The sequence below is a fragment of the Lytechinus variegatus genome, chromosome 15, assembly GCF_018143015.1.
Source record: "Lytechinus variegatus isolate NC3 chromosome 15, Lvar_3.0, whole genome shotgun sequence".
Lineage (NCBI taxonomy): Eukaryota > Metazoa > Echinodermata > Echinoidea > Temnopleuroida > Toxopneustidae > Lytechinus > Lytechinus variegatus.
In genome coordinates, this window is record NC_054754.1 from 29,128,729 (window position 1) to 29,156,556 (window position 27,828).

The 27,828-nt window shown below is 36.4% G+C and overlaps 1 protein-coding gene across 2 annotated transcripts; it reads right to left on the minus strand.

The window, feature by feature from the left end:
• Nucleotides 1–827: 827 nt before the first annotated feature.
• On the minus strand, nucleotides 828–27,451 carry LOC121428532 (transmembrane protein 268-like). Of its 2 annotated transcripts, XM_041625221.1 has the most exons (11): nucleotides 27,292–27,445; nucleotides 24,272–24,316; nucleotides 18,093–18,686; nucleotides 15,061–15,108; nucleotides 13,094–13,206; nucleotides 12,295–12,567; nucleotides 10,931–11,041; nucleotides 10,619–10,654; nucleotides 9,886–9,951; nucleotides 7,241–7,375; nucleotides 828–6,400 (listed from the first exon to the last, which is right to left on the minus strand). In XM_041625221.1, exons 1-11 carry the CDS (start codon nucleotides 27,341–27,343, stop codon nucleotides 6,245–6,247), a joined length of 1,629 nt encoding a protein of 542 aa, XP_041481155.1. In that variant the 5' UTR covers nucleotides 27,344–27,445; the 3' UTR covers nucleotides 828–6,244. The 2 variants fall into 2 exon arrangements, with proteins under 2 accessions (XP_041481155.1, XP_041481156.1); XM_041625222.1 differs by lacking the exon at nucleotides 24,272–24,316 and having other exon boundaries at nucleotides 27,292–27,451.
• Nucleotides 27,452–27,828: the final 377 nt, after the last annotated feature.

Sequence of the window (27,828 nt, forward strand, 5' to 3'; positions counted from 1 at the left end):
GTTCATTTCAGGGAATATTTGCCAAGAGTATCGTTTTATTTTCAATACTTGTTAAGGGTAGGGTTTCACACGCCAATACTTGTTAAGGGGTGCATTTTCAGAATATGGAAATTACGTGTTTAGGGTGCTTTTCGAGACCCCATGGTCGCGCATGGTATCCACTTGTGAATGGAAGTGGCCCCCCCGGGCCATAAATATATATTTTTTTCATTGAGAGGGGGAGATGGGCAACCGAAGGTCGAAATGTCAGACATTCGTCATGATTGTTTTTAAACGCATTTCAAAGCTTGAAATTGACGAAACTGTTCCTATTTTGACTTTTTTTTTCTTTTCTAATCTTTTATTCTTGAAATTCATTTCAATTTATTTTTTTGCCTTTTTTTGATTTATTCATTAGGTTCATATATGTTTTCTACTTATTCATTCATTCTTCAGTCATATTTTCATTTATTTAAGAAGAAAAAAAATGAGGAAGAATAAAGAAGAAAAAAGAGCAAGAAGAAGAAGAATGAGAATGAAGAGAAAGTGAAGAAGAATAAGGAGAAGCAACATTTCTTGTTTGTAAATTAATATCGAAACAATATCAATTACCATAAAAGAATCATGGATCCTTCCCGCGCCAACCGACCCATCTCTGGACACGGAGGATTGTTTGACTCCATGTTGTATTTCGTGCATTTTAATTACGCGTCGTTTTATTTTAGTGGAGGTGGCTTCAGTAATGATTCAAATGCATAAGGTATTCACTAATATTTTCAGTGTTAATTTCATACACTTAAAAAAACAATCACAAAACTGAAAAAGGTCAACAGAGACTAAATGTAATGTAAAGATGATAAATAATCTTTATTGCATGAGTACTACGTGGCAATCATTAAACCCCAAACCAGTTGTAGAAAAAGTAAGAAACAATATGCACATTTTAAATGACATGTAAAGGCAGTATTATGGTACAGAAAGGATGTTCTTTTTTCAATATTATCAATTCTTCATATTTCCCCTTCTACATTTAAAGCCAGTGACAGCATGCAGGAAGATATGCCAGTAATGTTGCAGTCATATTTCCCCTACGGCGGCGGCCATACGGTGAGTCAAGAACAGCCTTTTTTTCATTTTTATTCAAACCACCTATATTTAGCTGGTACAAAAAAACTTTAACAGCTGCTTTCGACTAGTCGTATGGCCGCCGTAGTGGAAATGTGACTTTGCCATTAATCTGTATAAATTGCAAATCTCTTGCACAGAAGAAAAATGCCAAAATCTTACATCATGGTCATTGCAAGATTTTGTTTGGCCATTCATTTTAAGTATGCAGTTTGATAGCTGGAATGAATTACCTCAACCCCTAGTGTGCACCCTATAGGTTGCAAAGTTTTCAATTAATTTAAACTCTTTTGAAAGGATCAAAGATATTCGTGTTGTAGCTAAAATGTCCTAGGCATTTTGTTTTCAGGGGCCCTGTAACATGACGATATAGTGATTGATCATGGGATTGATCTTAATAATTGATTGCATTGACTATCATATATGATCAATCGTAAACATCAGCCCCACAATCAATAACTAAGATTTGTGCTACTGGGTCCAAACATTATGAACTAAACTGGGTGACATATACCTTAGCGCAAGATAACATACCGTGCATATATACCAAAACTTTACCATTATTTACCTCTAAATATGGTATTTATGTCACATTAGTTATACTCATTTTCATTTCAACAATTGGATCATCATTCAAGATCTATCAAAATAACTATCAACTCATGGATAATGATTTACAAAAAACAAAAATAAAAAGTGGCATTCAACACTTGAGGAAACCGGACATACACAAAAAACATACTATGATGTATAAAATACATGAGATGTTCCACTGATAATATATGAAGAAAAAAGTTATCGAAATGTGAAAGCGTATAAAAAGTTCGCCTGAGAAACTATACAAAATATTGGCAGGATCAATTATAAATGAATGTAAAATTTTCTTTTAATATCCCTTCATACATTAAAATAATCATCCATTCTAAAGCAAGCCACACCCGTCAATAAATGACCACACCCCTCAATCTACGACCAAACCCCCAACAAGCTAAGAGCCACTACTGAGCTACCTCACCAAAAAGGAAAAATAAATGTTTCAAAACAATTTGTGCTGAGATTAAAGTCCCATTTGTAGTTGTTGGTCTTGCTTCAATAATATCCAAAATCCGAATTATTGAGATACATACTCAGTAAGTCAAATTGATTTACTAGTATTAGACAAAATCATGCAAAGCAAGTGTTACATAACTTTTCTCAGCAAAATTTCTCCATTGTCACCAAACATATTTTGGTTGTTCTAGAGATGGAAATTTTCATGCTTGCAGCAGCAATAAGGTATAAATGCAGCAAATTAATGTTTACAAGAACTAAAGAGATACTATATATTTGCTTTTGCTATTTTCATTTATTTATTTATTTACCATTTGTGGGATGGAACACCCTATCAGCAAATGCTGTTTTTCATAGGGGTCCTACTTCCATTTTTCTTAGTGGCTGTTCATATTCGTAGATTGATCGCCTGACACTGTTATATCATAACATATCTCTCATAAAGGTAACAAATTAGTAACATAAACCTTCTCTGCTTTGGTGCAATCTCTCTCAATAAATCTAGTGCAATGTAATATACATATCCATCTCTATGACATACAATACAATGAAGTTAGAAGTGTGGCAATATGAGTATGAATTCAAATGCATAAATATACAACAATATTCTCATTAAGTTATTATTAACCAATTTAAACATTTAAGCAATATCCAACAGAATTTCAGAGACTTCAAATAATTAAAATTATAATTAAATTAAATTAAATAACTAAATTCACAAATCCAGCAAAATATACACAATTATGATAACACTTTGAATCAAATGAGCAGAATGAAAATGAAAATATTGAAAAAGGGACATGAACTTATATTTACATAATGAGCAAACAGAGGTGGGTTGTGACGCATCATTCACTAAACATTTAGTAACATAATAACTTGATTACAAAATATTAACCTGGCATAACATAATGTAGGTTATGATCTTCTGAAACAGAGTAAAACTGAGATATACAAGCAATGAAAGGGTTTATTGTACTTCATCTGATTTTTCAAACAAAACAAAAACAAAAAGTTATCTGAATATTTTTTAAGGGGAATTATAGTCTTCATCTTCTTGCTCCATGTGAAAAAGGCAAGAAAATAGAGAAGGGCAAGAAAAAGAGAATGTATGAAGATATCCATACCTATAGAATGAGTTGGTAAAATTTCTAGACAAAGCAAGATTTTTATTGTAAGAGTAATACATACCAGGAGGAAAAAACTAATATCTCCTAAACTCCTACACAGTTGCTAGTGGCAAATCGTCCTTTTCCCCATGTATTCTTTTTGTTCTAAGTGATAAATACACACCGCTACAAATAAAAGTAACCATCACCTTTGGCACAGGGCAACCAACAGTACTTGAGATTCACATGGAAAGGTCTTACACCAAATGAACTGAATTAACCAGGGGCCAGTAACATAAAGATTAGCGATTGATCACAAGGCTGATATCTACGATTGATCATACACAATGGTCAATGAAATCAATTACAGGATTGATCACCAAGCTTTATGTTCCAGGGCCCTAAGGCTTAAATACAGTACTCATAATTCATATACATTGGCTCTCTTAGGCACCTTACTAAAATTGGGTAGGGTGTCTTTCACGCAGGATGTTTGCAAGCTCTTTTCATCGCTAATCCTCACAATGATCATAGACAAGTAATGGAAAAGGCTTGAGAGATCACTGTGAAAGATGCTTATTTAGCACTTATGAATTCTGCCATATAGGTGCCATTCGACTTTCTTGCATTTCCCATTACTGCATCTGTGGTGAAAAATGCAGTGTTAGCATATTTTGTTCAAAATGACAGAGAATTTCTTCTATTCGGAAGCTTTTTTATTTTTGTTACTAATACTTTTTCTTTGGTGGAAATATCAGAGCTAATACTAGATCACCATAGAGAACTACAGCTACTGAAATACTGCATGCCATTTCATTGATGAATTATTCATATAAAAAATATATAAGGCTTGAGGAGTTTTCTATTCATCAGGTTAATAATTTCTACACCTTTCCTTCATATTTTATCCCGATTTCAACATTGTTAAAACGCTTGATTCCATAAATAGTCTATCACTGGCCCTCAATATATATCTCTCGTATATGATGTATTTGCACTGAGTACTAATCATGGTTTATTTCATTTCGATAGCAGCAAACATTCTAATTTAATAAATTACTTTACTACAAAAATTACATGAAAGAAAAAAAAAACATGAAAATGTAAATGTGACCGCCTTTGACCTCTGTCTAAGTAATTTCTGAAGGTTTCAGTGGTAGAGAACAAATGCAGATTCTGCACGAAACACCATATACCTTTGGAGGTCAAGTGTGTTTTTTCCTCACTCTGTGGAAAATATGTTATTGGCGTCTTCAGAAGAATGAGAATATTCTGGAAAAAGCAGATGATTTATTCCAATTGTGGTGATAACTGATAAAGGTCTGCAAGCGTACACTATACTTTGTTATTACACGTGACCACTTGTACGGAGAAAGCTATGGCTGTTGTCAAGATGACGCAGTAGTGATTGTGTTGTAGCAGAATAACCTAATAAATGTCTGTTGTAAATACGTTTAAAGAACTGCCTACTAGACTTTGATTTATTCAACATAAGTTCCAACCACCAATATCACAAAATATCCATTCAGAACCGAAAGGATTTTAACACTGTATTCAAGAGAATGAATTAATGCTATTCTGGTTACACAGAACGAACATAATGCTTGAAATACATGTAGCACCTCAAAAATGAAAAAAAAAAATCTACAAGGAAATCTTATATATAGAAATATATTAGAAAAGAGAGAGAGAGGAGATACAGTTTAATAAATGATTACATTTAGTACTTTAATAGATTCCATTTGATGGAATAATCACAATCTAACAACTATCAGAGTACTGTACACATATGACATGAATCAAACATAAATCTTTTATTCTTATTTCGATGCTCATTATATTCACAAAGGATCGAGCAAGAGTTGTATTTGCAAAATTCAATTCAATTATTGACAAAAAAGGCACAATTTACACATTGCAATACTTTCTATCATATATATAAAATCTCTTACCCTCATCAATCAAACACACATTGCTTGAATACACATATATTTTTGTTAACACATTTAGTGCTTCACATGAGCTTATGCCAAATCCTAAGTTGAATGATGACTTTGATGATGTAGATTTTTATAACGCTATTGGGTATTCTAAGTTTAGCGTAGATAGTTAGTGTTGGTGTCAAGACAATTTAACATCAGTCACAACATCACATCTACAATGAGGCTGGCTTTTGGCTTGATAATGATATCTGGCTTTTAGCTATCAGTATTATACACAATAGACTGATTCATGCTCTCAACACTAACACCAAAGTATATCACCTATACTCAGTGTTGATGTTGAAGCTAAATTCATGTGCCTGATTCATGCTCCAAACACAAACACCAAACCAACACCACACTTGATATTACCAACACTCAGTGTTAATGTTGAACCTAGGCTAGGTAGTCTGGTTATGTTCTTAACACTAAAACAAAAACATCAACAACACCAATACCAAACTTGAGATCCCCTATTATCAATGTTGATGTTAGATATGAATTTAGGAGCCTGAATCATGCTCTCAACACTTAACCAAATAACCAACAGCAACACTAAACTTCAAAATCATCTATATTTATAGTTAGAGTAGCTGTCGTAGCTGAGTAGTAGAGCCCGATAATGCTCCCACACTAACATCAAAACCAATACCATACTTGATATCACCTATATTGGTGTTGATGTCGGATACCAATACCAATACTATATGTTTGTATTAATCTAAAGTTTGTATTTTTGTAGGAGATAAGTCTCAGGGGCCTAAATTCATGTTCTCAACACTTAACACCAGCACCATACTTGAAATCACATAAAATCATTGATGGTGTTAAAGCCCACTTCTGTAGTCCAATCCATGACCTGTTCAACAACAACAACACCAACCAACAAACACCATCATCAACAAAAACACCATACTCGCAGTGCATTCAAACCAGTCAGACAAGTGACACACAGTTGCTGCACACAATGAATGAAAATTTTCCAACTTCTGGTGGGTGCTATACCGGAACACTGAATACTGTCTTTTGGACGTACTGACACAGGCATACAGTGGTCCTACAATGTCTCTTTCTTAATGGTCCCACTAATTGCTTTTTGAGTAGTTTGTTGATATACGATGCACTGTTCTGCATGAGGTACAACTCTGCTTCCTCCTATATTAGAGATGGAAAAATAATACATTTAATATAGTAATGCATCATGTAATAAAAGTCATTGAGAACAAAACAAGCAAAATATCAGGGCTTAAATTAATCCTTGTCTAACAAAATTAAGGCTTATTGCCTTGAATACTCAACTGAATATTGGCCTTGGGAACTTACATGCCCCTTTTCATTTTCCCATTTGTGGTGTTATCAAATAAATAGGCTAGCAATAAGAAAAAAAAAAAGGCCTAAGACATGAACTTAAAGGTCTGTTGCAGAAATAGTTGTGATCAAAAGCAAGTCCAAAATCAAATGCAACTTGATTTTAGACCAATGAAATATGTTTATGAAGGATTTGAGCTTGTTTTTTTTTAGCAGCAATACCGTAAATGCGACTATCTGCAACAGGACCCTGGACCATGGACAGGTACTCAAGAAATAGCTATTCCATGGTACAGAAAGGGTGTTCAAACAAAAGAATATCAAATGACAAAATAAAAAGATGTGAAAGATATTAACAATATAAGTAATGCAGAGAAATGTGCAAACTACTGATCCTGATTTCAATCTTATTTAAGCAAATCAAGAAGTGGTTTGGTTGAAAAGAAAGAACTGCAATAAGTCATGATTTTGTAAATCGGACTCGACGCTTCATTTACAAATTCAATACTTAAAAATCCAGCAGAAATTTAAAATCTTTTTTTTGCTATTTTACTTAAATATATATTATTATTCTATCATCATATACATATATCTGAAATTAATCTCAAAATCCTTGAAAGACGCAATTTATCCTCCGGCCACTTGCTAAATCTACAAGTTCATGTTCATGATTATAAAATGGCCTACCTCTACAGATCTCGGGTCTGTATCGGCAATAAGAGTCTGAGGGGACAATGTCCGGAGTTTAGTATCCATGGTGAGTCGAGCGGTATCTCCATCACCTCCTCCTGAGGGCAGCATTTCAACACTTACTGACGAATTCTAGGATGCAAGAATTTGTTAGAAATAGTTTAAATAATCAGCATCTTTCCAATCAACCAGGCATCTCAGATACCATGTTAATTTAAAAAGCTGCCAACCTGGACAAGAACATTTCAGTATTTTAAAGCTGGAAATCAGTATTTTCAAAGAAATACCATAGGAAAACACACAAAACTAAAACCTTAGTAATCAGTACTTTGCATGACACCACCAGTATTCTTCTAAATTTAGGCCAATTCGGTTTAGGTGACCTTTTTTGGTAATTTATGACTGAGGGGGTTCAAATACTGCATGCCTAACTAATAATAGTTTAAACACAGACATAGGAAAACACCTGGCTCATAGCGAATCCAATTGAAAGTTCTTTATTCTTCTTTAGAAGCCACCAGCTGTGGCTGCACAAGTTACATTTCTCTGAAGTCAGATTCAGTGATCCGCTATTAAAGACACCGCAATGATTACGGGAATATTGCAGACTGACATTTGTAGAATTTTCATATACACTTCAGAATACCCCAATATTACTGCAATATTGCAGTATTTTGTCTGAGACATACACATGAAAGGTTAGCCCATTAGCCCAACATCATATATCTACATCAAGGAAGGAAATCAAGATCATCACCACCACTTTAACTACCATCACTACATCCACCACCATCATCATCATCACCACCATCACCACCACCATCATCATCATCACCACCACCACCCACATCATCACCACCACCACCACCATCATCATCACCACCATCACCACCACCAACATCACCACCACCACCAACATCACCACCACCACCACCATCACTACCACCACCACCACCATCACACCACCACAATCACCACCAACATCACCACCACCACCACCATCATCATCACCACCATCACGGCATCACCACCACCACCAACATCACCACCACCACCACCATCATCAACACCACCATCATCATCACCACCATCACCATCACCAACATCACCACCATCATCACCACCATCACCACCACCATCATCATCACCACCACCAACATCACCACCATCATCATCACCATCATCACCGCCACCATCATCACCACCATCACCACCACCAACATCACCACCACCACCACCACCAACATCACCACCACCATCATCATCAACATCATCACCACCACCATCATCACCAACATCATCACCACCACCACCACCATCACCACAACCACCACCACCACCATCGCTACCACCACCACCACCATCACTACCACCACCACCACCATCACTTCCACCACAACCACCACCATCATCACCACCATCATCATCATCACCACCATCACCACCACCATCACCACCACCACCACCACCACCACCACCATCACCACCACCACCACAACCATCACCACCACCATCATCAACATCATCATCACCACCACTATCATCACCACCATCATCACCACCATCATCATCATCATCACCACCACCACCAACATCATCACCACCACCACCACCAACAACATCACCACCACCACCACCATCATCATCACCACCATCACCACCACCAACATCACCACCACCACCAACATCACCACCACCACCACCATCATCATCACCACCACCAACATCATCATCACCACCATCACCATCACCATCACCAACATCACCACCATCATCACCACCATCACCACCACCATCATCATCACCACCATCAACATCACCACCATCATCATCACCACCATCACCGCCACCATCATCACCACCATCACCACCACCAACATCACCACCACCACCACCAACATCACCACCACCACCATCATCACCACCACCATCATCAACACCACCATCATCATCACCACCATCACCATCACCAACATCACCACCATCATCACCACCATCACCACCACCATCACCACCACCAACATCACCACCATCATCATCACCACCATCACCGCCACCATCATCACCACCATCACCACCACCAACATCACCACCACCACCACCACCAACATCACCACCACCACCATCATCATCATCACCACCATCACCACCACAATCATCACCACCACCATCACCACCACCACCATCACCAACATCATCATCACCACCACCATCATCACCAACATCATCACCACCACCACCACCATCACCACAACCACCACCACCACCATCACTACCACCACAACCACCATCACTACCACCACCACCACCATCACTACAACCACCACCATCATCACCACCACCACCACCACCATCATCATCACCACCATCACCACCACCATCACCACCACCACCACCACCATCACCACCACCACCACCACCACAACCATCACCACCACCACCACCATCATCAACATCATCATCACCACCACCATCATCACCACCATCATCACCACCACCACCACCATCACCACCACCACCATCACCACCACCACCACCATCACTACCACCACAACCACCACCATCATCACCACCACCACCACCATCATCACTATCACTTCATGCAACCATCCAACATCCTCATCACATTCTTTCATACATACCTGATTTAAACCAATGTCCACATCTCCTGTATTGCGATTGTCATTCAAGAATTTTATCATCTCTTTCTGTCAAAATAAAACAACAAAAAACAATTTTAAAAATTGTAACAAAATATTGAGTATTGTTAAACAACTTTGTGAATCTAATAAGAATATAACACCTACTGTTCAGGGGTCTGTTGTATAAAGCTTGCTATATCAGTGTAAAGTTACTGAAAACATTTGATTTGATCGGCTGATAGTAAATTTGAAATGAACATTGCGCAAATATTAAAGCTGATCTATCACTTGAGAATTCGAAACTGAAATTTGCAATTGATTGCAAGTATTTTCTTGCAAAACCCCCTTATATTCATACATCATCAAACATTTTTTGACTGCTGCAATTATGTTATGATACGATTCATGTCTATATTCATAAATATGTGATAAGCCAAAGAACACGCTAACTGTGTACTGAGGCCTATGGCCTAACTGTAATGGCAAAAAATAACTTATTGCATAAATCTGCAATATTGGATAAGCTCTAACATTGCAATGAAAGAAAATTTTCGAGGGCTACTCTTTGGGGTTTGCTAGGCTCTTTTGAGCCATTTTAGGGGCAAAATCCCCCCAGCCCCCTTTATTTTCCCCGATAACTAGATTTATTAAGTTTGATGAATAATAGCCCAGATGTTTTCTTGCATGACCTTTCATGATCAAACTTAATTCAAAGAAAAAAAAAAGGACTCACCCTACATTCTGCCAAATCAAAATATACAAAATGAAGCTGAAGATTTTCAGGTTAAGAAAAAGAACTTTCTGCTAGAGTATTGATTTAACATACTGTAACCTTTTCTTTTATATGTTTATCGTTTAAACATGCATAGGTTGTGACTCTCCTTGACATGGCCAACATAAGAGCCCATTTCGATAGGCGAGATGATGTCCAAGCACATTTACACCTGATCATGCACATGGTTAGTTTATACTTCCATCGATGGCTTCTCCAAACTGAGCAACATTCTCAAATAATTTTCATTTCAAATTTGATTTAAAAGGATACCACAGCTCTGTTCCAGCACCAGTTGAATTTATCAGTCATCCCAACCAGGATGTTGTGCTTGCAGAGCACCATGTTAGCCCGGGATAGATTAGCTTCTATTAAACCATTTAACTAGGGAAAAAAATAGAGAAAAAAACAATGTTTTCATTAAGTACTATATTTCTTAAAGAAATATGGTTTATTTTGCATCATCTGCAATTGCCAAGCAAAACAAACTTGGACCGTGACCACAGGTCGATCTTCCTGATATATATGATTGGGGGTAGGTATGCAGCTGGACCACTATACCAGGGTTCCCCCTATTTTTCAATGAAAAATTCCTGTGTGCAAAGATGGGGACTCTCCTGTCACCAAGGCCAAACTCATTTAACATCCTATTCAAGGGACAGAGTGTTCCCACTGTCACATAGACAGCATTCATGAAAAAGGTAAGGGGCATGTCACACACAAGGGTCATGTAACACAAAGTTTAGCAATTAATCTTACACACTGTAGTCAATGGAATCGATCGTAGAAAAATGTTCTACGATCATTGCTAAGCTTTGTGTTATGGGCCAAAGATATACAACTAAACTCCATCACTCACATAAAAGGAAAAATAAATAAAAATAAGATTGTCAGATAAAATTTCATTCATTCCATCCACACAGTGATTTATACAAATGGTGTGTCTGCTGAAGTCTCTTTCACCACAAGACAAAGCTTTAATTCAAAATTCCAACCTAATATCAATATGGAGACTACGTTGACAAGGACTAAGCATTTTTGAAAGGGAAGGGGTGTCATCAAGAGTGGTTTTGCTTACAAGTCTGCTCTCTGCAATTCAGATGCAATTATTTCAGTGTCTTGTAACAGTCATTACTCTCCAGGGGATTTCCAAGCGTGGACCTTTATACTTTCTTATCACATTGGATGGAATGTGGAGCGTTGTGGCCCAGTGGATTAGTCTTCGGACTTTGAAACAGAGGGTCGTGGGTTCAAATCCATGGCGTAATTTCTTTCAGCAAAAAACTGATCCACAATGTGCTGCACTCAACCCAGGTGAGGTAAATGGGTACCGGTGGGAAATAATTCCTTAAAAAGCTGTGTGCGCTATGAACGCCTAGCTTAGCCTGGTAATATAGGAGCACCTTGAGCACCTAACAAGTGGATATGAGTGCAATATATAAATACCCTATATTAAAAATGTCTGTAAGTGATTTGCAATATGGTGATAGTTTGTGTGACTATATAACCCGGAAAAGTTCAATTTCCTGGCAGCCAAGTGAAAATCAAATGAATATGCAATACAATTTGGTTTATAATTTCCTGCCTTGTAGCAATCACAAATGTTACGTTCGTTCATTATACAGTGGTTACAGTACCTTCCTCTTTTCATAGAAGACAATAAGATGCAGGAGGCCGACCACAACGGCGGACAGGACAACAGCGATGAGGAGGGATATCCCGACATGGAGACCGCCCGATTCTTTGTTATGGAAGTTACTAAGGTTACCGACCACACCCACGATGATGAGGGCGGTGATGATGGCACAGACGAGGGAGCTGAAGAAACGGTTGTACCATAATGTGTACCATCTCATCTTAGGAGCGTCCAAGATGGCGGTGATGGCTGAGGTGTAGTCCCGCTGAGGTACCTACATGTACAGCCACACAACAAAGTATTGTCAGTGAGTATCACTCACTTATTTGCCATCAGCCAATCAGATGCAAGGATTTACAGTAGCTTATAACATCTATCACTAAAAATCAATGACAAAATATTTTATGAAACAGTCCCATGAAGGAATCTCAATGTGCGCATTCAAATGTATGGTTTGTCTATTGCTAATCTGAATATGTTCCACATTTTAAAGTAAATTTCAAGCCATTTTATGTGTTGGAGCAAAAGGAAATGTAGTCTGTCTAATACCCTACATTATCATCAATGCCACCAATTCGAAGTCAACATATGAATGACATAACTTCACAAAACTTTTATAACTTTCTTATTGTTAGTTCAATACTGTTCCAACTTTCACTTTTCTGCTTGCCGGAATTTTTCCCTGAAACAACTCACAGATTGGTTCAGATTCCAGCTATTAATAGAGGACCACCAAAATGCCAAATCATTGGCAAAATGGGGCACTAAAAGGAATTACAACAGAAGTGGAAAATGTTTACCTGAACGCCTTTTCTTGCTAGTTCATCAGGACAGTAAATAGTATCAAATCTTGCCTTACAACAGCAATCTGTACTGGACTGAATGGTTGCGAGATGAGCACTGTTGTACAGGGCTGTTAAACAGAGTTTAAAAAAAGAAAAAATATAAATCATTGTAAAAAATGTCATACAATCATGTTATTATGAAGTCATGAAATTTATTCATGAAAATTCCTACAGGTAAGTTGGTTGTAATATTTGGCAACTGACCATATGACTCAAACTCAGGCTGCTTTGGAACTACAAAAACTTTAGACAATAACATTTTAGACATTGGGAGACACATACTATCTTTTAAATTACACTTGGGAACTGTATTTCTACAAAAACAATAATGGGAAATTCATGACTGAGGTTAGAACAAAAACCATGATAGACTAAATCTCAGGAAGGAAGGAAGACTATTCTTATGACCGCAGACTACATCTGATTGTGGTCTACAACTCTGAATCAATACTAGGTGCTTCATGAAGTGATTTTCACTGAAAAATTTGCTTTGGGCCAATCACATGCAAGGATTTTTCAGTAGCTTATAACAGTAGTTGGTGAAATTCATTCTGAATCATAAAATATTCCCCCCAAATATCTTAATTATTCAGAGCATTATCAATTGGTGAGAAATGATGTGTGTGCATTACAATTCTTTATTATTAAATGATTTCATTATTATTATTGTTATTAGTTTTTGTGGGGGTAGATAATACAATTCACTAAAAGTAGACAGAAATGATTGCAATTACCATAGCAATTCGGTGGATTCACAAACATGCGCCATCTATCGATTGCAGCAGACAGGCCAAAATTCGCAATGCCTCATGGGTAAAGTCGACATCTGTTGCACGAGATAGTAGCTAATTCTAAATAAAGTGCATGTATGCATGCGATTATTCAGCGCTGACCGACGTGGCTCGACTGGATATGCTGCTTAGAATTGTCCAGGACCAGGTGGGAAAGAAATTTGGCCACATATTTCTGTACGAAATTTAGGTCATTTTTGGTGAATTCCTGACATACGGTTTTCATTTTTGAAGTATCATAGTCACTTTACAGTACACTAGCACTGTGCGCTGTATGTGCCTGCGCGCGATGTTGACTGCAAAGTTTAATAGACAATTGGCCTGTTCGCTGCGACCGTATTGTGAATCCACCGAGTTGTTCAATACATAGCTTTTTATCTCACATCTCACAGCAAACGACATGATGGTAGCTGTAACCAGACGAAATGCGGCTGAAGTTTAGTGTACCCCTAGCCAGATGTTGAGGGGCTTGTGTAAATATAAACACATTAGGTGGTTTCAGACCGCCTCGAAGTTCGCCAGTTCCAGGTATTCTCTGATCGGGAAATTTACCCTGATCAGAAAATACCAGGTATTTTGGAAATGTGAAAGCAAACTACGCTTAATTTCCCGAAAGAAAATACCCGCTAAATAGTAGGTATTTGGCGAAATTCCGAGAACTTTCGTGGGGATTTTTCCAAGGTCGCAGGTATTTTGGCAATGTGAAAGCAAATTACGGGAACTTTTAGCCCAGCGTGTCGTTGGGCACGGCGGCGCGGGTGGCTGCTGGGCTAGCGAGTGAATCTAGCGCCTTGCCTGCTTATCAGACCACACTGCGCATGCTCGCAACTTCGGGAACTTATCCTGAAGGATGTGTTTCGGGGCGGTGTGAATGCAGGAATAATTAACAGGTATTTTTTAGCCTTAAAAAGTTCTCGTAATTTAACGGGGATTCTTGTGATCGAGGCGGTTTGAAACCACCTATTGTCTTCTTCAAACATGGCTAATGATCAAAGTATCCTCCCATGCTTGCATTTTATTAAGACTCGGACCCATTTAGTTTAACCTGTTAAAGGATTCTTATCCCATTGGTTTAGCACAGGGACGATGCAGGCCCAGGAGGCAATGGTTTAGACATGTAGGTAGACTTACCAGGCACATTGTTGTTAACAGAGGCATCGTGGGCATCTAAGCTTGAACCTAAAATAATGGGGAAAAGAGGGGAAAAAATAGATATTGAATTAAATTCCATTGAAAAGATCAAAATCTGAATACCTAGTACCATGCTCAACAAGAATCATCATCATCACTATTATCATCATTATCACCATAGATCTCCATCATCACTGCCACCATTATCATCGTCATCATAATAATTGTCATGAACATCATCATCTTCGTCATCATTATTCATCATCATCACCATCCTCATTATCATCCAAACTCAACAGATCATGACTGTTCTCAATTCATTATCAACACAGCAACAGCAATATAACAACATCATTATCACAGGGATTATCATTATCATAATTATCTTCCTCCTCCTCCTCACCATCATCACCACAGCAACAAGAACAATGAAATAGTGTTATGTTAGAAAACCAACATGTTAATGATCTATTTAGTGTCTTTGGGGGCAATTTTTTAATGCAAGGTAGTAACATGCACTCTACCAGTACCACACAAGAATGTTTCAATTTTCACACCTGTACCAAGGCATACCATGAATATAGTCATAGGCCCGTATTCTGAAGTCTGGTGTAACTTAAACTCAGGTTTAACGTTGTGGTTTAAGAATGGCGAGCCAATTGTTACATAATCACTAACAGTAGAGAAATCATACTTCAGCTCATTTGGCTCTCAAATCATTCATAATTGTCTAGGAAGTATAAAAAGATTATTGGCTTCACCATCGATGAATCAGGAAAGAGCACAGTAAACATAAGAAACATACAACTTATAATAACAAATTTGATACTTTTGGCTTCCCATACTTAAACCACAACTTTAAACCTGATTTTAACTTAAACCGACTTCAGAATACGGGCCATTGAGTTTACATTACATGTACATATACAGAGCGTCCCACATAAAAGGAAACCTGTAACATTTTATTAAATATATTTTTACTATGAATTTGATACGTATGGTAAGAGTGGAATCTCATCTTTAATTTGAGACTGACAGCTTAGTAAATCGTTCATGCGTGGCAGGTTACAAACAATAAATAATGAGGCTTATCAGTAAAGATTTGCGCAGAAAATCACACGTTAATCTGAATCCACACTCAATTCAGGGATCAGTGAGAGAAATGCTAGAGTCAATCATCAATAAGCACGGCTGTCGTATCATGAATCAATCTTGTCCAATTTTTCTGAGCAAACTGATTTAGACATTAACATTTCAAATTCGTTTTCCTCATTGATGTGTTCAGTCAGTGTTTGTCACATTTAAAAATGTAGAGGAATAATTGAATTGTACGAAGATGTAAATGAAATACCATAACTAATTATCTGTTGAACGAAAAATATGTGGGCATCCTGGTTTCCTTTTTGCTGGGACGCACTGTATAGTGGCATTTACATTCATTTGAGGCTGAGCGCGAACAAAAGAATGGAATGAAAGAGAACATGATACAAAAGCATTCACATTCTTGTCATTATACTAAACCTCTGAGGCATGTACTACTAACAGGTGTGATTGATTTATTTGATTTTCATCAATTGTACTACTGGACGACAAAAAAAGACAAATATATACAAGATATTAAAACTACCAAGTATATTAGGTGCAAACCAAGAGGGGTGTTTCAAAATTAACAATCTTTCATAAAGTCAAAAGGGCTTATTTCCAATTTGTCTAATGCCAATTCGTCCAATTGCCAACTCGTCCACTATCATTTGGTCTACCATTAGTTTATTCACTCACCACATGATCTAATGCCATTCTGTCTAAACAAGTTGGTCCTTACCGTCCTACATTTAGAGCCATTTAGTCAATATACCATTGTAGTAGTATTGAACTAGGTGGTATTGAACTTCAAAGTGGTACTGGAGTTATGGGGCTTTGCAAGAAACTTGCGATCAATTGCAAGTCTATTTTCGTTCCCTAAATCAATCATACCCATGTGCAATTAATTGCACATAGGCAACTGATTGCTAATCTGCTCCATGAAACAAGGAGAGTGTTATCTAATTTGCTTAGTTAAAAGTGATCAATCAATAATAAAATTACAGCAGAATATTTGTGATTGATTACAAACATTTTCTTGCAACACTGCCTAAGTGTTATTGTGCAAAATAAATGAAAATGAAATGGATATTAGACCAACTGGTTACGAGATGTAATGTTGATGGACGGAATGGCATTAGACTACCGTAAATGAAAGTAGACCATGTGATGAGTGGACGAGTTGGCAGTAGACCATCTAGAGGAATTGGCAATTTTCCGTCAAAAGGTCTTATGGCTATTAAACTTTCTTTTAAGGCACTAATTTCTATTTGAACTCAAATGAAAAGGGATCACTTAGTTAGGTGATTCCAAGTGACAAGTGATAAAACACGAAGAATAAAATCAAAGAATATATTGACAATACATTTTGAGTTTTGAGTTAACCTTTGTGGATTGCATATCATTGATACAAGGACATACATGTACAAATTTGCCTATGACTGTTTATTTCATTGAAAGGATTTATGAGGTTTTATTCAAATTGACAACGGGCGACAGAGGTTTGAACTCATTAGAATATTTGTGATTAATCAAGATCAATGGTTCTGTCTTGGGAAAAAGTGCCCCAACAACATTTGAACAACAGCATATCAAATATCCAAATCGAAAGTGAAAGAGAAAGTAAAATCAATCAACATGTCTTGTAGCTTAACATCACCTGAAATTCTGGAAAATTTACTTTTCGTGGTCAAGGAAGAAGGGAATAACTCATCATTTCCTATAGTTTCCAAGCACAGTATATAAAAATACTTCAAAGGAAATATGGATGGGCACTTTTGAATGATGAAAGTATAGATGTAAATTGATGATTTTCAAGCAACTTTTGTGGAAGATTTTTTTTCAAATACCATGTACATGTAGAAATTCACATCATTATAGCAAAATATCAAGGAAAATATTAAGATAAAAAGAAAATGTATTTGAGATTGGTTCTCAATCCATTCACCTACCTAGTCTCAATGCGGCGACAAACCTCTGCCAAAAGTTCCTTGACATCGCATTAATGGTTGGTATCCCATCCAGAAAGTCCGGAAGATCCATCTCATTCAACACCACTAAAATCACTTTTGCTGTGTTCGTATAATGAACGCGCAGAGCACGCAGATTCTCATACGTGCACCATGGACTGCGCATAAAGTCTGGCGACAAGACTAGCACCAGCTTCTTGGAAGTGGAGATAGAGTTGATAATCTTGTCCATCTTGGCGACGCCGGGATCCCACTTGTGGTTGCTGTTGTCACAGGTGAATCCATACGCGGTGGATTCCAGCTTGCGGACCACGTTTATGGTCCACTCGTCGTCCTCCCAAGCAAAGCAGAAGAAGGCGTGGCTGGTTTCCTCGCCGACCAGGACCGGCGCCATGCCTCGGACTGGAATGTCTGCATTCTGATTGGAGTTGGCTTCGTCGGGTGACATAGGAAGACTGTCTATGGAGCGGTCATCGCCGCTGTCGGCCGTGACCATACGACCACCCTGATCAGCTTCCGTGTCCCAGTCGGTCAAGAAGCTGGACATGTGCACATCCTCCCCCTCAAGAAGCTTCTCTGTTTTGATTTAAAAAAAGAAGATATTTCAGAAAATATAAACTCTGAAAATGTACATGGTTTTGAGTAGAAAGTTCTAGTACTTATTATGAAATAGATTTTTTCTCAAAAAAAGTAGGGAGACAAGTCTGTGATTTGTAATTATCAAAATGATAGTAGCCTGTATTACTATACGGACAAACCAATATTTATGAATGAATTTTACTCAGATCTTTATAAACTTCTTTTCAATTAAAAAAGCGGAAACTAAAACATGTAGGACATAAAATGGATCCAGTCATACCTGTATTAACAGACCTTTACATTTATGTACATGTACAACATTGAAATTACAGGTTCCGTTTACGCATCCAGTCAAGTGTTTAATTAAAAAAGAAGGAATTTCAAAGCTATTATCCCTCTCAGCAAGGTGTATTTATTGTGGTCTATATGTACTTTGTACTATGCATGGGCAAGAATCATGAATGGAATAATATTCTGTATTATGAAATACACATGTTTGGGTACAATTTGAATGCTGGGAGTGAAGCCACTGTATGGAAATACAGTTCATGAGGAACGGGGAAATATGAATGGCAGTAGATTTAATAATTAGGTACATACATGTACACTCTATGGCACAGATTAAAAAAAATACAAAATCATACCACACTTACAGTATTATTGACAAAGTTTTATGTCATGATCATGATTAAAAAGAATAACAAATGTTGTTTGGAAGCACAGAGATATTAAAAAAAAATAAAAACCTGTAATGTACAAGTAGCTATTAATAGATTTAGTTATAAAATAAAATTACTGAATCCTGAATTTCATCTCATTCAAGTTTTATTTTTCATATAATGAAGAAACAAAAAACATAATTTGGTTTTCTTTAGAAATTTCAAAATAAATCCACAGGGTATCTGTACATGTAATGTATTTACAGAGAAAATTCAGTTATTACAATATGACCACAAATTAAACTTAGAATATGAACTTTATCTTTAATGTTGCTATTATTAAATAAAGCTGTTAATACTGGCTTTAGACTGGAGATAGCACAGGTAAAAACTAGGTAAGATAACAAGTTCATCTCTAATACAGGTAAGCTCACCCTTTGCACTGTTCAAAAGGAAGTTGTTCAAAATTTTCTCTCTCATTTTGACTCATACTCTTGGTTTTGTTTGGTATTTACTGCGTACATTTTGAATGTGTATGTCAAATTTTAACTAAAGTAATTGTGGGATTGTCTTTACTGAGACGAGAATAAAAAAACCCAAAACATGATACATGTCGGTAGATTTTAATGATATTCTTTTATGAGCAGCTTTCCCAAATAAATCAAACCATTTAAACCTTTTGAACATACATGTGGACTTGTGTTGAAAGAGAAAAATCAAAGAACAAGAACAAAGAAAATTTGAGAAAAATCAGACAAATAATGAGAAAGTTATGAGCATTTGAATATTGCAATCACTAATGCTATAGAGATCCTCCTATTGGCAATGCGACAAAGATGTAAGATGTCCCATGTGAACAACTTTCCCTTTTGTGGACTATAAAATACCCCAAAATAGTCTCTTTTTGCTTTTCCTCATGGTGATACAAACTCTTTATCAATAGTGATTTCTTTCAAAATTGTATTACATGCCCTCCTATAAAAAATGATCTACTGATAGATGTGATAAAAGAGGCAAATACATTTTTATACAAAAGTACTGGGAAAGTTGTTCACAAGTGACATCAAACAATATCTTTGTCGCATTGCCAATTGGAGGATCTCCATAGCATTAGTGATTGCAATATTCAAATGCTCATAACTTTCTCATTATTATATTTGTCTGATTTTTCTCAAATTTTCTTTGTTCTTATTCTTTTTTTTTCACACAAGCTATCTTGATCCAAAGGTGTCATTTTCCTTTAAGATTTTGTCTTGAAAGCTTGTGCAGTGTAACAACTATCTTTTAAAAGAAAACTTGCATGCACTACACTTCTACTCACACTCAGTTCTTGCATCCAATCAGCAGATGCAATATTTACTTTTTTAATCAATGTTGTCATGGTTACGACTGAGGACTAATATTCCTTTCAGAGGTTGTTGGTTGGATCAACCATTGACTGACCTTCACTGGTTCAGTAATAATAAGATTTGCTTTTTTTGCACTTGACATTTTCACCAGAAGGTTATTCAGAAGTCCAAACATCTTGGACCTAAGAGCAACATTGTACAGAACTCCAACTTCCAAATGAGTATTTCATGAACTGTCTTTGTCTACGATTTGTAAATGACAAATTCGATCTCAGCCAATAAGATTCAAGGATTTAAGTAGCTTAGCTGCTGTTGTCAGTGAAAATTCACTGGCAACTCTCTATGAAACCTTTCTCACGTGATGTGCATCCTACATTTTCAAAAAAATGCTTGCATTAATCTAGGAGATAAGGGCTAATGATTGGAGAAATTTTGATCAAAGCCTCATATATCTCCATTAGATATATGTCAAGGGAGGAATTACATGTCGTTCAGATATACATGTACATGTAGATTATGCAAGGTATATACGTCTACAATCTCAAATTTTTTAAATAAACAATAGTTTGAAATAAAATATCTACGTGTAAATGCCAATTAAGGAACTTCTTCTTTAGAGCAATGGAAATCAGATTTCCGTCACTCTAGAGAAGAAGAGAAATTGTGATTATCAACAGGATTATATCTTGTTGATAATGACAGTTTCTTGCAAAACTGACCATATACTTGGTCCAGGACAATGAAATGTACCGGTATACATAAACAGTATGAAATAATCACTGATACTTTTTCTACACCCATTCTTGAATCTGTTTGTCACCAATGATTTTCATTTCAAAATGAAAAGTACTGTACATGTACAGTACATGACCTAAAAAACTTAAATGAAATGTTGAATTGCTGACTATAAGAATATGTATAGAATAAATACAGCAGGATTTTTCTCTTTGTTTCTTTCCTATTTTTTTATTCATTTTTTTTTTTTGCTGTGCATGGAAACCGTATTAATGGACATGGGGTGGAAATGAATAGGCTACCAGTCACATGGAAATGTACATACACTGACAAAATGCATGGGAACTTTGTATGAATTTACAAGGTGTGTGGTTTATTTCTATTTACATAGCGCTAATAAATGCTAACCACATTCCAATCAAATCTAGAGCAGTGATAATACATAAAGACACCGTTCTCACTGACTTCCTAAAACCAGTTTACTGGAAACTAGTTTAACGTGTAATGAGAACGGTGGAAACGATTTTCCAAACCGGTTCAGAAAACCACCTTGCCATATATACATGTACTTTTCAAGATGGCTTTGCCTTGTTAACCTGGTTTTAGCGTTTTTGTAGTGAGGACATAACTGTTCTTCACACATTTTGAGCGCGCTACTCCACAGAGTGTGGAATGCCTACGCTGCAGTTTCAAATTTCGTGTGAAACGTGTCACCCCACTGTGAGCGTTCCCATAGCAACAAGATCGATTTTATATGAATTGTCATGAAAAGATTTTGAAATCCACTTGCGTGTGATCAAATGAACGCGAGCAAAGCGATCTTCCAAACTGGTAACCTGAACCGGTTTCCAGTATAAAACTAGTTTTAAAAAGCGTAATGAGAACTGTGTCTATGTTGGCCTCTGAAAAAATTTTATGAATATCAGAATGAAAAAAAAAACAGGTAAAACATACAGAGACCTTTGAATTCATTTTTTGGTCTGGTGGTTTGTAATTACAAAAAAAAATTCATAAAATGGAACAATACAACAAGGATGAACATTTATACAAACAGAAAACTTTATAGATTGCTCACTTTACACAACACACATACTTGATTTGTTCTTCTAGAAAAAGAAGGGCCCTGAGTACATTGCAGGTTTCACAGCTCATAGACCTACTTTACGCTATTAATATATAAGACTAGATGGTTTATAAATTGCAAAAGTTTTTCTTTAATGAATTTGGAAAATGGAATAGCAAGTCTAAACACTATTTTTTTCCTTGGTGGCCCGATATGATCAGTCCACCAAAATCATCAATGTCATATTTTTGATAGCCCGCAAAGCAAATTTGGTGGCCCTAAAACAATAGAAAACATTACAATCTATCAAAACTTTAGAAGCCAAACAAGGCCACCAAGTGGGGGCTTTTAAAGAAGTTTGGTGGCCCGACTCTCATTTCTGGTTGCCCCGGGCCACTGCTAATGTCAAGCCCTGGGAATAATATCACATTTTGTTATTTCAAATGAAATAAAACAACCCTTTTTTGTGGGGGGGGGGTGTATGAAACATTTTTAAAGCATAGAATGGGATGATAATCAGAATAAAAAAAGTGTGAATAAAATAAAGGTTATTATATTTTAGAGTGAACACAATGACTATACATGTAGTGCATCTTCTTAGGCCTTTAATTAATGTACATTATCATACTTGATCTGTGTGAAAATGAAGAATGAATATTTGTAAACATTTTACACATGAATGGAAGAACAAGGCATTGAGATCGATTTACGTTGTGTTTGTATTATGAATGGTTGCAAGAATAATAGAGTGAACATGGTCATTATACCAGCATTTATCACACTTCAAATATTACACAAGGACAGGTACAGTATTCATTAAAACAAGTCAACTTGCAGTAGCATTGCTACTAATGGCAACGTATACAGTCTGTAGTTCATACATGTAACTGTTGCACCATTGTTATGAACTTGTATCCAGTCGCTGATAAAAATAAATACCCTACATGTATGTATTTTTCTTTGCTAGCACGAAATAGCAAATTAATAATAAAATTTTCAGAAAAAAAAACAAATTTTTATTGCTAAACCCATCAGGACACCAGGAAAGTACAACAGAATTCAAATTGGCTTCAGTATGCATGAATTGGCTATTAACATGATGTGTACACTGAAAACAATAACCAACATTTAAAGAACTTGTGCACTTTTTGAATCATTTGCATACAAATGCTGCAATTTTTATATTCATACAATTAAATTCAACAATCATACACCTACATGTACATGTATGTAAATATTGGTTTTCTCCCTATTAAAGCTTTGTAAAGCTAACAAATAATTGTAATTCTTGGATAACTATATACTTATCAATGATTTGGAAATTTATCTAGATTAAAAAGAACTCCCCATTATTCATAATTATCATCAAGAAGAAGTCACCAAGAAAAATATCAGCATGCAAAGGGTTAAAGAAATTACATTTCTGAAGTTTAAGATCAAATACAAATTAGAATAAAGTAGATGTGATATCACAAAACAAAAAACTAGATATTTTTTTATATATTTTTATACATAAAGTTTTTTGGTGGTAATAGTTGAACCATGAATAAGATTAACAGCAATGAAATAATACATGCACATGTATGTAGGACAGAATTGATGAATTTGGCACACACGCAATGCACAAAATGATCGAGTATTTGGTACAATATTGCAGCACTGGATCTCAATAGTACTATTTTTTTTTACTCAATACGAATGAGATATAATATCAATAATGGAAAATGAAGCTTTGATCATTTGTTATTGTTACTTCTTACTGATGAAAACAAATACCTTTCTCAGCAGATTCTACCTTAGGTGGATCAGAAGTGTCTTTTCCTAAAAAAAAAGAAATACATTACAATTCATTTGCTGTATACCTATTCATAAAACATGTAAATTACTTTCAATGAGGCATGACACACTTTTAGGGATGCAACACCTCTTAAAACAGAATTTGATCGAGCTCCTGAAGTAAAAAAAACCCACTTGTTTTTGTACATCCACTGTTTTCGCTCTCTTGACCATTTTGTTTTTCAAGTTCTGTTGCTCTCTTCTTTTTGAAAAATGAGTAGGCCCACTGCACCTTTTAATTTGGGGTTTTATAAAGTAATATTTTGGGCCTGTTTCTCATTAAGCCCAATTAAAAAAAAAACATACAAAAACACAACATGGAAATGATACATTTTTTAATAGAAGGAACTATTTTATGAATTCAAATGTTCTATTGACAAAGTGGATAATAATTAGAATATAAAGAGAAAATTAGAGCATCTGGGAGTCACTCATTCAGTGAACAAGGTCATGATATAACCTTGTTCTCAGTTACATCTCCATGTGTGGCAAAATAATGGTGGCAATGTTTGGCTTAATTTCTCTTTTTATATGGGACAAATGCTTGGTTTATTATACTGTCAGTTTTCATTATGTCCAGCTATTCATCATATAACTTGGCTTATTATGTAAATTTAATTCTTTAAATCATTTTCTTAATTAAAAATAGAGATTGAAAAATGAAAATCTTCTTGCCATTTTACTTTCCATCAATAGAGGGTGTACACAAAAATATGCCCCAAAATTCAAGTTTTTGAGCGCTCTGGTGAATACAAAAATTATTCCCAAGTTACTAATGAAAAATAAGTTGCAACTGTATGGAAATTAGTAATTTTGGTCACAAAAGTGATATTTTATTGATTTTTCAAAGTGTGTGCTATATATACAGCATTGGCATACCATAGTCCTACCTGTATATTCCCCACAGGCAGGATGGGTGCAGTGAACAAGTGCTGGGAGTTAGACTATTAAAGTGAGAATGGGTTGGAAAAGTGTAGTTTTCATAGGCCAAATGGAATGAGACCAAACTGAGAGTACTACATGTTGGCCAAAGGAGTTTAACCTAGGACCCATGTATTAGCCTTGATCTGGCAAGTACGGTCTACAACTGCTTGAAGATTGTTTAATATCAAACAGCATTCCTGTTGCTGACCTTTGACCTGTATGGCTGTACACAGTTTACAATAAAATTCATACACGCTTATTCTACATGTATTTACATCACAATAAAATGCATCTCATTCTCAGTTCAAACACCTGTACATCAAACATACAGTTGTAACTACACTGTTTTACAATCTTGTCCGTTTGTGCATTCCTGCTTATCTGCAGATCAAAGTTCAATACTAGAATTCCACAGTGGACTATTCAACTACTATCTGTTTACATTCTGTTGGTTTTACTCCATGTTCATGAATAGTAGTACTTTAGATATCAGCAGCTCCACCCCTTCTCAATAGCCCTCTAACAGGGGTGGTGCTACAAGGGGGGGGGGGAGGGGAATGGGTAGTGCTGTTGCTTCGCACAACGCTTAACAACAGGTCCATGTACTTGGTCTATGGAGAAAAGGATGCGCTTCGCATCCTTTTGATCACTCCTCAATTTCCCCCTTTAACGGAGAACACAAAGCAAAATGAAAATTACCATTTTAGCAGAACAATCGGCTTACCAGTTTCTTGAAATATATGATGTACATGGTACATGTAAATTAAAAAATAGTTTTTAATATTCCAAAGAGCCAGTCTCAGGTTCAACTGATCATTTTTCATCAAGTTTCCATTGCAGCTTAAGCATACGAATGCGCCAGCTAATCACATGAATTTGTGTTTAACCATGATGAACTGAAAATGGTAGCATAATTGTGATTGGCTGGTGCATTTGTATGCCCAAGCTGCAATTGGAACATGATGAAGAACGATTGATGAAACCAGACTGGCTCTTTGGAATAACAATATAGGCCTACATGTAGAAGTCTACATCATATATTTCAATACACTGGTATTAGCTAATCTTAGTATTAGCTACCATAATTGTTTTGTTAAACACATATAACCTATCTAGACCTTTTCATTCAATGTAGTAATTGGGGGTAGTATAGTATACTCTGGGCTGATTGTTATGTTAAAATGTTGATTTTCATCCATATGCTTTGGTTTCTCTGTTGAAAGGGGAATAATTAAGGAGTAATCGAAAAGGGTGAGGTTTCACATTTTTTTTCCATAGATACTGTAGTAACTAGTAGTAGTAGTAGTACTTAAACGGGCGTGTGCGTCAGTAACGTTGTGGAAGAACAAGTCAATAGGAAACAAGGTGGCAGCGTAAACATCGGGCGAGTCTCCCCAGACTTTTCATATTTTTCTCATTTTTTGATGAATTCTTGTTTAAAAATGAAATCGATAGCGTAGAAATGTCGGAATTGAAGTTGTATCCCATTTACAGGATTTAGGGCTAGATCTTTTAGAAGGAAAGTAGAAATCTCGGGGGCGAAAGTTTGAGGTTTTGGGCGGTATGTGTACTGTAGATGAATCCAATAGAATCCCTGGCTTTGACCTTTGTGAGAGTAAGCATAGTCCTGGCTAGGTATTGCACCAACCGTCGCAAATGGGCTATAACAAGTTAAACATGCAGTCCCTCATCATCATGCATGCAGATTTGGTGGCTTAATATACCGGTACGTACTATGCCTAGTGGGACTCGTGCAGAAAATAAATAAATGTTAGAAATTGGAAATTTATGTCATCCAGTCCCAATTAAAACACTTATTTAGAATCTCTAGTCCCCTAAATCCCAGGATTACCCCGCAGTTTTGCACATATAATTACATATTTAGTAGACATGTTAGATTTTGGTGTTCTTGATACGAAATGGCAAAAATTAGGGGATTAAAGTTAGTCTAAAACTAAAGTAAAGTTAGATCTGGCTCGGAGTCTGAGTGACTCTGAGTCTGCTGACTGATGATTTGACTGCTGAGATTTTCTTACCATCTTCCACAAAGACTCCCTCTGGAAACTCTGGAGGAATAATGCTATCCATCTTGATTTCTTCTTCAACTAATTCACCAAGATCGCATGGAATTGGAGTTTAACTCATCCTGATTCAGAGATTTCCTGATATTTATTCGATGTCTCAGTCTGGAGCCAGCCCAGGTAGCTCGTAGTTTACGTCGAGAATTAATTGCATGGAGCATTCCGGTTCCATGCGCGCGATCATATTATGCAGCTAGCTAGCAGCAGCGATTGTAAACATGCAGCTTCATTTACAAAACAAAAGAGGGCGACGTTGTAAAATAACAAATGGATGGGTTGCCCATGAAGCTCTACCGGTTGACTTTATGTGGATTTTAAAGTTGTGCATGCCCCCACACATACCCGGTACACACCCCTCGGCTCTCGCTGTAAATTTCAGTAACTAATAAACGTGAATCAATCAATCAATCAATTAATCAATCAATCAATCAATCAGTCAGTCAATCAATCAGTCAATCAATCAATCAATCAATCAATCAATCAATCAATCAC